Here is a 15,574-nt window from a genome sequence, read left to right on the forward strand (position 1 = left end):
TAGTCTAGTACCTACCATTGAAGCCTGAGCTTTAAGTTTAAATCTTTTTTAGAAACAGTTTCATTTCAGAACAATTTCCAGACTTCACACTCCAAACACCTCCTGGCTGATGTACCATATTTTGGGGAAACTGTGTAGCGCTGATTTTCAGCGTAGTGCAGAGTTTGGCCAGATGTATGTGCTGTAGTGGAGCAGTTACATTTAAAGGCTGTGTTCTTCAGTCATGCCTACTACGAAGCACAAACACTGCCAACATCTAACAGCACCCAAACCTCTGCAGGCAAGCTTCTGACAGCCCTGCTTTTCCAGCACAACCTCAGGGTACCCCCCCCCTCCCCCCACCGGCCCACCCCACTCTGCTGTTCGGTAACTCCACAGTCATTGCACTTCCCCTCCCAAGTCCCGCTGCCAGCTAGAGTGGAGAACAGCGGAACGAGGGACGTGTGCTCACGTGGAAAAAAGAAAGAATCGCTGCTGAAGTCCAGATCTCTCGAAACCCAACTCTTACTGTAGGCCGTAAAGAGCAGATCCAAGTTTCCACGAGTGTGTAATGTTGAGAGGGAGGCAGCTCTTCAGCTTCTCAGCATTCTTGTGGACGAGGAGAAGCCCTGCTTTTTCACTCCTGACCCAGTTTGGTGATGTTGTGCAAAACCGCGCTCACAAATATTTACGTACAGCTAGGCTGAAAACAAGATTCCTCTGGTAAACACATTTAGATAAAATCTCTTAGAAAGATATCTTAGGAAGCTGTGGCTGTGTCTGGATAATGATGATGACTCTTCCCTTACAAAAAAACAAGTATATTTAACCCTTGTGTGGTGTTGATGTGTTTGTTACTCAGTGGTCTGCTGGACCTACCACATTGTTTATTTAAATCAATACAGTCATAACATTTTATGTAAAAATAGTAGATGTTTAAAATATCATGAGTGTCAAGCATAGAGTTCTACTGTAGCAGCTGTAGCCAGTCAGAAGCCTGTCCATGTTGTCCACACACACACACACACACACACACACACACACACACACACACTAACAGCAGGCCATGTAGGAGGAGAACAGAGTGAAGGACACAGCACCTCCACACTTTTACTACCCACGGGTTCAGCCCAACACCACATGTAATATAAATGGTTGGGGGGGGGGGGTGAACAGAGTGAAGACACTGAAAATTGGTTATTTTATATGACCTTCACAGAAAATGAGCAAAGACCAAGAATCTCAGGGTGAAATAATAATAAATCGCATCATTTCTTCTTTTAGTAAACATTGAAAATGAGCTCCACAGACCCCAGAACCACACAAGGGTTAATGTTTTTTTGTTAAGTGAACTTAAGTAAAGTTGAAGTATATTTCCCAAGTATACTTTATAGGGTAAATATACTAATGTCAATGTACTAGTATTATCCTTGTATTATTTCAATACTTTGCTGCTGTCAGCACACAACATTGTACACTATGTTGCCAAAAGTATTTGTTTTTGTTGTATTTGCTTTACACCACTGCATTCCATGCTTTGCATTGTGTTTGGTGATGTACGGCTTGGATGCAGCTGCTCAGCCATGGAAATCCATTCCATGAAGCTCTCTACACTGTTCTTGAGCTGATCTGAAGGCCACATGAAGTTTGGAGGTCTGTAGTGATTGACTCTGCAGAAAGTCAGTGACCTCTGCGCACTATGAGCCTCAGCATCCGCTGACCCAGCTCTGTCATTTTTCATGGCCGACCACTTCGTGGCTGACTTGCTGTTGTTCCCAATTGTTTCCACTTTGTTATAATCCCACTGACAGTCAACTGTGATATTTAGTAGTGAGGAAATTTCACAAATGGATTTGTTGCACAGGTGGCATCTGATCACAGTACTCACGGAATTCACTGAGCTCCTGAGAGCGACCCATTCTTTCACTTAGCGAAAAGCACCCATTCTTTCGTTAGTAGAAGCAGTCTGCAGGCCCAGTTCCACAAATGTGCTGTTTACTCTGAGCTATTCACCCCAAAATAGCTCATTCACTCCACAATAGCATCCACAAAAGGATACGTACTTGTCTTAAGTACATCTCCACCAAAAGATTAATCACTAGTACAGGCCAGATATACTTAGACTTTTCTGTGTACTTGTCAGTATAAGCCGAGTATACTTAAGTGTAATTTTGTCTACTATATCTCTGATAAGTACATAAAATGTAAAAAAGCATAATTACTAATTTTTAGTATAAAAGAAGTATAATTGTGCCCTGTGATGGACTGGCGACCTAACCAGGGTGTTTCCTGCCTTCTGCCCAATGACTGCTGGGATAGGCTCCAGCTCCCCCTGCGACCCAGAAGGAGAAGCAGTTTAGATAATATGTGTGTGTGTGTGAGGTATAATCATATCGCAGCATAGTTGGAGGATAGGAGGCTCATTATTTGTGCTCAGACTCAGTGAGATTATAGCTCCGAGGCAAAGGAAGCATTCAATCTGGATTTTGGTGTGTCACCTCTACTTTGCCAAATGAGGATTCTTGTCTGACGCAGTGTTGATGTTGGCAGTGCTGCTAACCTCAGTGATATACTCAGTGTTTTCCTCCTTGTCTCCACACTGACCCCGTCTCTGATCTGGTTGCAAGTGGTTTCATAGCTGTGAAACCAGGCAGAGAGTATAGAGTGTAATACCAGTGCGAGAAAGGTTTAAGCAGACACTGATTCCTGGAGTTCTTAGCATTTATTCTGTAGCACTCTGACATGTAGATTACACATCCTGAGTTTTACTCCATTGTCTTCTCTTTCTAACTGGGTTCTGGGGAGTTGGGGTGGAGTTCGTGCCTGTGTGAGAGAGCTTGCATAACAGGGCCCACATGGCATGGAGTCTTGCATTAGTAATTACAGTAATAACCCCAAAACTTGTGACATCACCAACTAAACAACCTGACCATCAGCCCTGCTCTTTCTCTTTCTTAAGTGCACACCAAGCCAGTTTTCTCCAAAACATATCAGAATTTTGTATCAATCATCATAATTTTCAGTCTTTCTCTTCCTACTGACATTCTCAACAATCTCCAAAACAATCATTCACCAGAAAACACTGTCATTCTCCAACAAACAGCCCCTTTCTTTTTCAAACAGCAAGTTTTTCCATCAATACTAAGACTTTCTGCCAAACACTGACATTCCTCACCAAACACTGACTTTCTCAAACATCCCACAACACTATTGTTCTCTATCAGGCACCATTATTGTCCAACAAACACCATCAATCACAGGAATACACCAGTGACTTCCAACAAACACTGTCATTCTCCCATTTTCCATCAAACACTGATACTGTCCACCAAACACTGACATTTTCAAACATTCCACAACACTATTGTTCTCTACCAAGACAGTCCACCAAATGCTGGCATTCGCTACCTAACACTAACATCCTCAAACATTCCACAACACAGTCATTTTCTAAAAGGCACCATAATTGTCCAACAAATACCATCGATTGTTAGAATACACCAATGTCCTGCAACAAACACTGCCAACATTCCATAACACTATTATTCTCTACCAGGCACCATTACTGTCCAACAAACACCATCAAAGGCCAAAACACACCAGTGTCTTCCAAAAAACGCTTTCATTCTCCCATTCCCTATCAAATACTAAGACTGCCCTTCAAACACTGACAATACCAAACATTCCACAACACTGTCCTTCCCTTCTAAGCAATTATTGTCCAACAAACACCATCAATTCTAGAAAACACAGTTGTCCTCCAAACAGTGTCATTCTCCATCAAATACCAAGACTGTCCACCAACCATCAACATTCTCACCTATCACTCACCTAACTCTACCTAACACTGGCATTCTGTACCAAACCCTAACATTCTCAACCAATCTGCAACACCACAACTGTTCACCAAACACCAATAAACACTGCAGAACATCACCAATTTCCAACATACAACAACATTCACAAGTGCATGCACACATCAGCATTATCCACCAACACCAGCTGTCCAGAAAACATCAACATGCTCAATCAACCATCAGCATTCTCCACAGAATAGAATGTTCTCCATCAAACACCAACATTCTTCACCAAATGTCAATTTTCTCCACCACCTGGCATCCTTATTTCTGAAGGCTGGAGTGACCCATCCGCACAAGGACAAACACCAGCATTCTGATGTTTTCAGCTGGTCTCCTGATGTTTGTCTAACATCCAGAAAAAGGACTGACAAGCCAAATGATCCAGAGTGACAAGGTGGACTAGAATGTAGCATTTTGGGATCTTTCAGCAATCAGAAAGAGGTACGGCACACAAACTAAACTGTTGGTTTGTGTCCAGTCAGTGCGCTCTGGCCTTAACATTGGGAGTTTTACAGTAATGGTGTGACTTGGAGGAAAACAAAGACAGCATTTGGTTTTGCTGGTGTTTGTTGGAAGTAGATGTTTGAGATCAGTTATGCCTGAGTACCGCCTCCTACACTGTTATTGTCATTTAGTATATACTATAAATTATTCTGTGTATACAAAGACGTACTTGGTCCCTAGTATGAATTATTCATTACCTAGTACTAATTATTTAGTATCTACTATAAACTTTTCATTGCCTTCTTTAAATTATCCAGCACCTATTATTAATGGTTCAGTACTTAGTATGAACTATTCAAAATCTACTATAAATAAGTCAGTAATTATTCACAGTGGTGGTGATAGGAACCAGACGTCCCCCTCTAAAAGCTCCTCACAGAAAGTTCCTACATGAAATGGTTGTGTATTTACTGCCTGATGACTGAGATGCTGTTTTATGATAGTTTTACAATTTGTTTTTTAAATTAAATTTGCTTTTAAAATTTATACAAAGTGGGGAGGTACACACAGGGGGTTGTAAGGATAAATAGTACCTTTGGGGTTCTATATAGAACCATATACTACATGTTCTATAAAGAACACATTCTCCAACAATCTGACAATTTCATCATGTTTCAGATTGATGGATGATGTGTTGTATATGGTTCTGTATAGAACCTCTTTGAGAAAGGTTCCATATAACACAAAAAAGGGTTCTTCTATTGTTACAAGCTTCACATTGTAACAACAGAAGAGCCCTTTTGTACTACACAGAACCAGATAGAACACATAATCTGAAGAACAATATCACCATACAGAGAACCATATAAGCATGCAAGTGGTTCTTTGAGTCAAATGTCTCTAAACAGAACCTTTGCCTTCACTAGTGAACCCTCAAAGAACCGTCTTTTTAAAAAAGTGTACACAGCTTGAAATTCACAGCACATTTGTAGGTTCCTCCTGCCGCCAATGTAAGGAACTGTGTATCGGTAAGTTTCTCTACAGTGAACCAATTCACTCAAAACAGATGGGAAAAGCCTTCATGCTTTTTTGTTGGTAACAGAACCGAGCTAAAGAACGTTGAATCTGAAAAGGAGAGTCAGGTGGATCTGATTAGAGCCGAACTCGCACAGTCCAATTAGTTGGACACTGTTGCTGCGCATATTCATGCCGAGTCAGACCCTTTTGTTCTGTGTTAATAAGCTCTCTGTCTGCTTTCTCTTGAAAATCTTTTTTTTTTTTTAAACAAAGTTAGTGTTTCTTCCACATGTACAGCCTGTTGTGTTCACTAATGACCTCATGTGTCCTTTTGAAGGTACCATTACGGGTCACCAGCAGGGGTAGTTTGGGATAAGGCAGTCTATAGATCATCCACGTGGAGGCAGACAGCGCTGGATCCTCCCTGCAGTAGCATGGCTAATTTAGTGCTCCACCAGGCCTTATTCCACCAGCAGGATTTGGCAGTGTTAGGACGCAGTCTGCAGCCCACAGGTGTGGGGGATAAATCCGTCCCTCTATCAAATAGAGGTTTTTAGGAGGCCCCTATGCTGAACTTCTAAACCAGCACTACTCATACCATATACCTGAGCAGTCTGGAGCAGTTGTGCACATGTGGGCTTCGCGCTGAGCCCTGAGATCGCTCCTGTGCACTGTAGGCATGAAGGCGTCTTTACAGAGACGGTGGAGTCAGTCTGCACCCCTTAAATTTGTGAAATAGCTCACGTTTAGCTTGCAAAAAAAATGTGCTAAATATTTAGATGCACAAATTGTTGATATTTGATGAAACCCAGATATTTAACAGTATTAGGGTTAGGATTAGTGTTAACCTTCTACAGTTCTTTCTTGCGTAAAATTGACCTGATTATTAATTTCAAAAACATTTTTTAGGATATAATGTAAGCGTGGGTCCTTTTAGTACAATGACGGGAAGAAACGATATAGAGCCCTGTTCCCTGAAGTGGTGAGGGGGGGCTGGAGCCTATCCCAGCTGTCACTGGGCTGAAGGCAGGATACACCCTGGACAGGTCGCCAGTCTATCGCAGGGGCCAGAGAACCCAGAGGAAACCCACACAGACACGGGGAGGACATGCAAACTCCACACAGAGAGGACGCTGGTCGCCCGGCCAGGGAATCAAACCCAGGCCCTCCTTGCTGTAAGGCGACAGCACTACCCACCACGCCACCATGCCATTCATAAGAAAAAAACAAATGATACTGAATTTTTAAAAGAGGTTTCAAAGTGTCCACAAAAACATGGTGACCAAGTACATGCTCTTTATAGACTTGTGCAGACTTTGCCCTTTTTATGTTAACCCTGTCATTGTCATTAAATATGTAAAATGTTATTGTAAAGTGAGGAAATGGGTTTGTTGCCCTGAGGCAATAGAGAGTTGTTTAGGTTTTGAGGTGAGGTTAGAAAGAGTGGACAGTTAGGGTGAATTTAATAGCTGTTTACTTCTGTAATGCATAGTAAATACCAAATAATTCATAGTAGGTGCTAAAAAATACACAGTACTTACAGAGCAGTTCATAGTAGGTTTTGAATGATTTATTGCAGTACACTCTCAGAAATAAACCCTCAGGGCTCCATCTCAGTGCCTTCACTCAGGGAACATAACTGAACCACAATCCACTGAAATGATCTGTTCTAAGCTGTACTGACTCCACACACCCTGCCTCACCTCCAGGTTTTTATTCTACTGTTCTGTTTTTCGGTTATGAAAAGGTACAAATACCAACTTTTCACCTGGAAAAACTGATTTAAGGATCACAATCAGACCTTAGAGCCACTGCTGGAGCTTTGAGGGAACATTTACACTGTTTGTACCTTGATGAACAAGAACGGTACCTTAACAGAACCTTCATTTCTAACAGTGTGGTTACTGACTAATACATATTAGATAATTCCTAGCAGTTCCTGAAAAAATCATAGTAGTTAAAGAATAATCCATACTGGTTACTAAATAAATGCTGAATCATTTACAGTAGACACTGAATAGTTCATACTAAGTACTGAATCAATAATTCCAATAAAAACATTCTTAAAAGAATAATCTATATTGGTTACTGAATAAATACTGAATCATTAATACTAGGTACTGAATAATCCATTCTAGGTACTGAATAATTTATAGTAACTACTGAATAATTAGTACTAGGAGTGAGTGAGTGTGTGTTAGTGAATGTGTGTACGTGTTGGTTAGTGAGTGTGTGTTAGTGAATGTGTGTGTGTGTGTGTGTGTGTGTGTGTTGGTTAGTGAGTGTGTAGTAATGAGTGAGTGAGTGTGTGTTAGTGAATGTGTGTGTGTGTGTGTGTGTGTGTGTGTGTGTGTGTGTGTGTGTGTGTGTGTGTGTGTGTTGGTTAGTGAGTGTGTAGTAATGAGTGAGTGAGTGTGTGTTAGTGAATGTGTGTGTGTGCTGGTTAGTGAGTGTGTGTTACTAAGTGGGTGTGTGTTGGTTAGTGAGTATGTTAGTGGGTGTGTGTGGGTTAGTGAGAGTGTGCTGGTTAGTAAGTGTGTGTGTGTGTGTGTGTGTGTGTGTGTGTGTGTGTGTGTGTGTGTGTTAGTGAGTATTTTAGTGAGTGTGTGTTACTGAGTGGGTATGTGTTTGTGAGTGTGTGTACTGGTTAGTGAGTGTGTGTGTTGGTTAGTGAGTATGTTAGCGAGTGTGTGCTGGTTAGTGAGTTTGTTAATGAGTGTGTGTTATTGAGTGGGTGTGTGTTAGTGAGTGTTTTACTGAGTGTGTGTGTTTGTTAGTGAGTATGTTAGTGGGTGTGTTGGTTAGTGAGTGTGAGCTGGTTAGTGAGTGTGTGTGTGTGTGTGTGTGTGTGTGTGTGTGTGTGTGTGTTGGTTAGTGAGTATGTGTTACTGAGTAGGTGTGTGTTACTGAGTGAGTGTGTTTTACTGAGTGGGTGTGTGTGTTAGTGTGTGTTGATGAGTGGGTGTGTGTTACTGAGTGAGTGTGTGTTAGTGAGTGAGTGAGCTCACATACATTTATCAGGAGGTTTAGAGCTGCAGAGACGGCAGTGACGACGTAGAAAACACAAAGAGAAAAAATACACTCCTCACTCTGTCCACCCCCATCACACACACACACACACACACACACACCCTTCCAAAAACACTGCTGACCTCATCCACATGTCGTGTGCCAGAGAAACAGATTCCAACTCTCTCTCTCTCTCTCTCTCTCTCTCTCTCTCTCTCGCCTTCATTGTCATAACTCTTTCTTTCTCTCACTTTCTCTCCCTCTCTACTTTTCTTTCTCTCTTCCTTTCTCTCTCTTTCACTCTTTCTCTCTCTATATCCTCCTCTCTATCTTTCTACATTTCTCCTCTTCCACACTCTTTCTCTCTTTTTCTCTCTCCTCTCCCTCTCCCTCTCTCTCTGTCATATTCTCTCTCTCCTGCTGTCTTTCACCCTGTCCCTCTCTCTTCTCTCCCTTTCTCTACATTTCTTCTCTCTCTTTATCCCTCTCTCCCCCTCCCTCTCTCTCCTTTTCTCTCTCTCTCTCTCTCTCTCTCTCTCCCTCCCTCTCTCTCTCTCTCTCTCTCTCTCTCCCCCCTTCTCTCTCTCTCTGTCTCTCTGTCTCTCTCCCTCTCTCCCCTCTTTCACCGCCCCTTCACTCTGTGCTCATATGACGAGAGCGGAGAGAGAGCAGCTCAGTGGTGCTGGCGGTTGTGATTATTTCCCTCCAGAAAGTGATGGATATCGTCTCTGTTTCAGACTTAAACTGGTTCTTAGAGCGAATCAGACTAACGGTGCTGCTCTCAGTTATCAGGACAGCCTTCTTTCCCCAGTTGGGCTTATATTCCTGCTTATAAGCACAGACTCAGACACATACGCAGGTGCCTGAGAGGTCTGTCAGTTTACATCTGTATTTTTGTTTGTTTTTTTAATCTTTTTTGAAACTTTCAAAGTCAAAAAAGGTGTTTTTCTCCAGTTTTGCTCCTTTTTGCAGGTACTTTTGTGGATACAAGAGCAAAGAAAGTCAGGAAGGGAATAACTGGATTGCATGGACTTTCCTCGGCTGTTCTGCACTGCGTGTGTGTGAGTGAGTGAGTGTGTGTGTCCTGTGAACATGTGCTTGTGCGTGTAATGTGTGTGTATAGAGGACCCATCATGCTTCTGAGACTGATTGTTCTGCTTTGCTTCGGCTTGACTTTGTGGTCTCGTCCAGCTGTTGGTCAAACGGCTACCGGACAGACGGCCAGTGGCCAGCGGACCTTCGGAGTCCTCGGAGGTTCTGAGCGGATCAAAGTTCTCTTCACTCCGACAATCTGCAGGCTGAGATGCTCCCAGACCCGCTGCATAAACTATTGCGAGCGCGGAAACGTCACCACCGTTTACAACAGCGAACAGCAGGGGGCATCTGGGTCAGCGTCGTCCGGGTCAGCGTCGTCCAGGTCAGCGTCGTCTGGGTCAGCATCGCCCGGGTTCAGAGTGTGTGAGTACCATCTGTTTTCTACTGACACTCAGTGGCCCTTTTATCAGAAACACTTACATACATGAAAAAGATGGTTCTTCAAGGGTTCTTCAGTAAAGGGATGGTTGTATTTAGGACCATGAACACTCACAAAACATTTGCATGCTTAAATGGTTGTCTGTTCTATATAGTACCAACAAGTGTTTTTTACTAAAGAAAATGGTTCTTGTCTGAGTCCTGAACACACAAAGAACCATTAATATGCTTAAATGGTTCTCTGCATGGTGCAACGGTTCTTCGGAATGATGGAGAATGTGTTGTATATGATTCTGTGTGGTGCAAAAAAAGGTTCTTCTGTTGTTATGATGCCAAAGCTTGTAGCAATAGCCAAACCCTTTTCATGGCTATATGGAATCCTTCTAAAAAAAAGGTTCTACATAGAACCCATTTTCCATCAATCTGAAGAACACTTCCAGAACCTTCTAATCATGCAAATGGTTCTTTGAGTGTTCATTTGCTATTTAGAACCATTTTATTTACTAATTAACTCTTCAAAAACCCATCATTTTAAGTGTGCATGTAGCACCAAAAAGGGTTCTTCCTTTGTTACAAGCTTGACAACAGCAGGACCTTTGTGGTTCTATATAGAATCATATACAACACATTCTCCATGATCTTGAAGAACCTTTTCACATGCAGAGAACCATTAAAGCATGCAGATTGAGTGTTCATGGTTCTATACAGAACCTTTGTCTTATATTTGTCTTCAAATAAGGAACCCTTGAAGAACCAACTTTTTTAAGAGAAACATCACAGCTGTGCTAAATAGCTGTGTTTATTTATCACACACACACACCTGATCACATCTTCTAAGCCGCTTCTCCTTCTGGGTCGCGGGGGGAGCTGGAGCCTATCCCAGCGGTCATTGGGCGGAAGGCAAGAGACAGCCTGGACAGGTTGCCAGTCCATCGCAGGGCTGTTTATTTATGAGCCTGATCTAATCCATTCTAATCCATGTGTGTCTGTGCGCGTATGTGTGTGCGTGTGTCTGTGCATGCGTGTGTCTGTGCGTGCGTGTGTCTGTGCGTGCGTGTGTGTCTGTGCGTGCATGCGTGTGTGTGTGTCTGTGCGTGTGTGTCTGTGCGTGGGTGCGTGTGTGTCTGTGTGTCTGTGTCTCTGTGCGTGCATGTTTGTATGTCTGTGTGTGTGCATGCGTGTGTTTGCATGCGTGTCTCTGCGTGTGCGTATGTGTGTCTGTGCACGTGTGTGTGTTTTTCTGTGCGTGTGTCTGTGTGCGTGAGATTGTGTGTGATTGTGTGTTTGTGTGTGTCTGTGTGTGTGGCTGTGCGCGCATGTGTGTGTGAGCATGTGTGTCTGTGTGTGTCTGTGCATGTGTGTGTCTGTGTGTGTGCATCTGTCTGTGTGTGCATGCATGTGTGTCTGTGTGCGCGTGTGTGTCTGTGTGCGTGTGTGTGTCTGTACATGTGTCTGTGTTTGTGTATGTGTGTGTGTATGCGTGTGTGCATGTCTGTGTGTGTTTTCATTGGGGTTGTGTTGCCTGAGCTTCATGTCCAACAGTAAATGAGCTCCAGTACTCCAGAAACACTCTGACCTATTTATACAAATGCAGCTGGTAATTTCCAGCAGTGCGGGCTGATGATGTGTGAGAGGAGTGTGTGTGTGTAGGGACGCGGTGTATATGGTTCAACTGTGTATTTTTCACAGTGCACACACTCTCTTAACATTAAAGAAGGGCTGAAATTCATAAACTATACGCGGCGTTATGGCAGCCAGTTGTGCACAGTTCAAAGCAGTTTCCAGTTTTTGCGCTAATCTGCCTTTTAGAATGTGCTTTACACTCAGTCTCTAAATCAGCTGTTCACTCCTCAGACACGCAGCATCCCAGAGAGCATTCCTTTGATCTTACACTGAAATAATAACACACACACACGCATACACATCAGCCATAACATTAAAACACCTCCTTGTTTTTACGCTCACTGTCCATTTTATCAGCTCCACTTACTGTATAGTTTCACTTTGCAGTTCTACAGTTACAGACTGTAGCCCATCTGTTTCTCTGATATTTTGTTACCCTGTTCTTCAGTGGTCAGGACCCCCATGGACCCTCACAGAGCAGGTACTATTTGGGTGGTGGATCATTCTCAGCACTGCAGTAACACTGAGGTGGTGGTGGTGTGTTAGTGTGTGTTGCGCTGGTCTGAGTGGATCAGACACAGCAGTGCTGCTGGAGTTTTTAAACACCTCAGTGTCGCTGCTGGACTGAGAATAGTCCACCAACCAAAAATACCCAGCCAACAGCGTCCTGTGAGCAGCGTCCTGTGACCACTGATGAAGGACTAGAGGATGACCAACACAAACTGTGCAGCAGCAGATGAGCTATCGTCTCTGACTTTACATCTACAAGGTAGACCAGCAAGGTAGGAGTGTCTAATAGAGCGGACAGTGAGTGGGCACAGTGTTTAAAAACTCAGCAGCACTGCTGTGTTTGATCCACTCGCACCAGCGCAACATACACTAACACACCACCACCACCACATCAGTGTTACTGCAGTGCTGAGAGAGTAGTTCTTCTTATAATCTAAGAATTGCTCAGCCGGTTTTTTGTTGCAGTCTGTGTAGTCATTATCTGATAAGCCTGGATTTAAAAGGGTTAAATACCATGAATCAAATAATGCGCTGTATTGACAATAAGAAGGAACTGGTTGTTTAGCACAGTGAGTCATATATAATACAAATATCTCTTTTTTTAATGATTTTTAATTTACTGTATATTTCCAGCTCTAGCTGTCCTTTACATTGGGTGCAAATTTCATGATGATTGGACCAATAAAATCTCTTTCCCATAAGTTACATTGAAATTGAAGAGCGTTTTTGCCCTCTCCTGTTAACTTACTGTTCTGGAGATGTTTTTCTTTAGACAACGATGAAATGGTATAAACATACATCTAGTCAAAAGTATTGGGACATCTACACATCACTCCTACAGGAGCTTCTGTGAATCCCATTCTAAATCCATAGGCATTAATATGGAGTTGGTCTACTCTCCATTCATAAAGAAGCGCATTTGTGTGGTCAGGTGCTGATGTTGGACAAGAAGGCCTGTCTCCGCTGTAATTCATCCCAAATGTGTTCTATCGGGTTGAGGTCAGGACTCTGTGCAGGCCAGTCAAGTTCTTCCACACCAAACTAGCTGATCCATGTCTTTATGGACCTGCTTTGTGCACTGGTGTGCAGTCATGTTGGAACAGGAAGGGGCCGTCCCCAAACTGTTCCCACAAAGTTGGGAGCATGAAATTGTCCAAAATCTCTTGGTGCTGAAGCATTAAGAGTTCCTTTCACTGGAACTAAGGGCCCGAGCCCAACTCCTGAAAAACAACACACCATAATCCCCCCTCCACCAAAGCTTACTCTTGGCACATCAGTCAGACAAGTACCGTTCCTCTGGCAACCGCCAAACCCAGACTCCTCTATCAGACTGACAGATAGAGGAGCTGATTGGTCACTCCACAGAACACGTTTCCACTGCTCCAGAGTCCAGTGGCAGCACTTTACTCTACTCTAGCTGGCGCCTGTCATTGTGCTTGGTGATGTAAGGTTTCATGCAGCTGCTCAACCATGGAAACCCTGCCATGAAGCTCCTGCTGCAGTGTCTGTGCTGATGTTGATGCCAGAGGAGGTCTGAACTCTGCAGGCATTGATCAGTGTTGATGAGTGTTGCTCTATGCTACTCAGAACTCTGCGAGCTACTCTCTAACTTTACATATTCTGACAGTTCACGGCTGAGTCACTGTGATTCCTGAACACTTTCACTTTTCAGTAAAACACTCACAGCTGATGGTGGAACATCATTCTTTCACTAATGTGTGTAAAAGCTATGGGCTTGGTTTTATACACCTGTAGCACTGAGACTGAATGAAACGCCTGAATTCAATTTATAAAGAGGCGTGTCCCAAAATCTTTGTCCTTCTAGTGTATACTGGGGTCAAAAGACCTGCAGACTACACTTAGGGAAGCTTTGTCTTAGACAGTCGCAACACTCGAGAGCCACAGTTATAATCCACATTGACCTGTGAGTTTGTTTGCCTTTCATTTGGAAGAGTCTGAGGACTGCAGGTGTTGGACAGGAGATTTCAGGAGCCGATGCATTAGATTTGGAATAGGCCTTTTAGTGTTTGCAGAATCCTGAAAATCCTGCGTTCTGAACAAGTACAGAAACGAATGGGGTCAATTAAGCACTTCCATGTGTTTGCATGAAGCACTAGAGACAGACAGACAGCTAGACGGAAAGACAGACAGCTAGACGGAAAGACAGGCAGCTAGACGGAAAGACAGGCAGCTAGACGGAAAGACAGGCAGCTAGACAGACAGATGGAGAGACAGATAGGCAGACAGATGGAGAGACAGATAGACAGATAGACAGACAGACAGACGGATAGATGGATAGATAGAGAGAGAGAGTTTGAAATGGGAGAGAGATGGATAGATGGAGAGAGAGATGGATATATGGATAGATAGAGAGAGAGAGAGAGAGAGAGAGAGAGAGAGAGAGAGAGATCGAGTTTGATAGACAGACAGTTGGAAAGACAGACAGCTAGATGGAAAGACAGATGGATAGATAGATGGAGAGAGAGGACACAATGGGTTAAGAATAAAACAAATAAAATATGTAAGAGAGAGAGAGAGATAGATGGATAGATAGATGGAGAGAGAGAGATCAATCGATAGACAGACAGACAGCTAGATAGAGAGACAGATAGACAGACAGATAGATGGAGAGACAGATGGAAAGACAGCTAGATGGAAAGATAGACAGCTAGACGGAAAGATAGACAGCTAGATGGAAAGATAGACAGCTAGATAGATGGAGAGACAGACAGACAGATAGATGGAGAGACAGATAGATAGATAGATAGATAGATAGATAGATAGATAGATAGATAGATAGATAGATAGATAGATAGATAGATTGATAGATAGATAGATGGAGAGACAGACAGACAGACAGACAAACAGGTAGATAGATAGATGGAGAGAGGGAGAGATCAATAGACAGATAGACGGAGGGACAGACAGACACACAGACAGACAGATAGATGGAGAGACAGACAGAGAGAGGGAGAGATCAATAGACAGATGGATAGATAGACAGACAGACAGTCAGATAGATGGAGAGACAGACAGATAGTCAGATAGATGGCGAGACAGACAGACAATCAGATAGATGGAGAGACAGACAGACAGTCAGATAGATGGAGAGACAGACAGACAAACAGATAGATAGACAGATAGACAGACAAACAGATAGATAGACAGACAGATAGTCAGATAGATGGAGAGACAGACAGACAGATAGATAGATGGAGAGACAGACAGACAGTCAGATAGATGGAGAGACAGACAGACAAACAGATAGATAGACAGATAGACAGACAAACAGATAGATAGACAGACAAATAGATGGAGAGACAGACAAATAGTCAGATAGATGGAGAGACAGACAGACAGACAGACAAACAGGTAGATAGATAGATGGAGAGAGAGAGATCAATAGACAGATAGACGGAGGGACAGACAGACAGATAGATAGACAGTTGGACAGACAGATAGATAGACAGATGGAGAGACAGACAGAGAGATGGATAGATAGACAGAGAGATGGATATATAGACAGACAGACAGTCAGGTAGATGGAGAGACAGACAGATAGTCAGATAGATGGAGAGACAGACAGACAGTCAGATAGATAGACAGATAGACAGACAAACAGATAGATAGACAGATAGACAGACAAACAGATAGATAGA

The 15,574-nt window shown here is 43.0% G+C and overlaps 1 protein-coding gene across 6 annotated transcripts in view; it reads left to right on the plus strand.

Moving 5' to 3' along the window:
• The window catches only part of LOC108410553 (latent-transforming growth factor beta-binding protein 4), a 157,428-nt gene that overhangs the window by 36,716 nt on the left and 105,138 nt on the right, over positions 1–15,574 (plus strand). For 5 of the 6 annotated variants that reach the window (XM_017681689.2, XM_017681690.2, XM_037539950.1 and 2 more), the window contains one exon: positions 9,501–9,767. In XM_017681689.2, coding sequence (XP_017537178.1) covers positions 9,501–9,767 — 267 coding nt within the window. Of the gene's footprint in view, positions 1–8,953; positions 9,180–9,281; positions 9,768–15,574 lie in introns of those variants that run through there. The other variant, XM_017681692.2, reaches the window with a different exon arrangement.

Source organism: Pygocentrus nattereri, chromosome 7 (genome assembly GCF_015220715.1).
Source record: "Pygocentrus nattereri isolate fPygNat1 chromosome 7, fPygNat1.pri, whole genome shotgun sequence".
Classification (NCBI taxonomy): domain Eukaryota; kingdom Metazoa; phylum Chordata; class Actinopteri; order Characiformes; family Serrasalmidae; genus Pygocentrus; species Pygocentrus nattereri.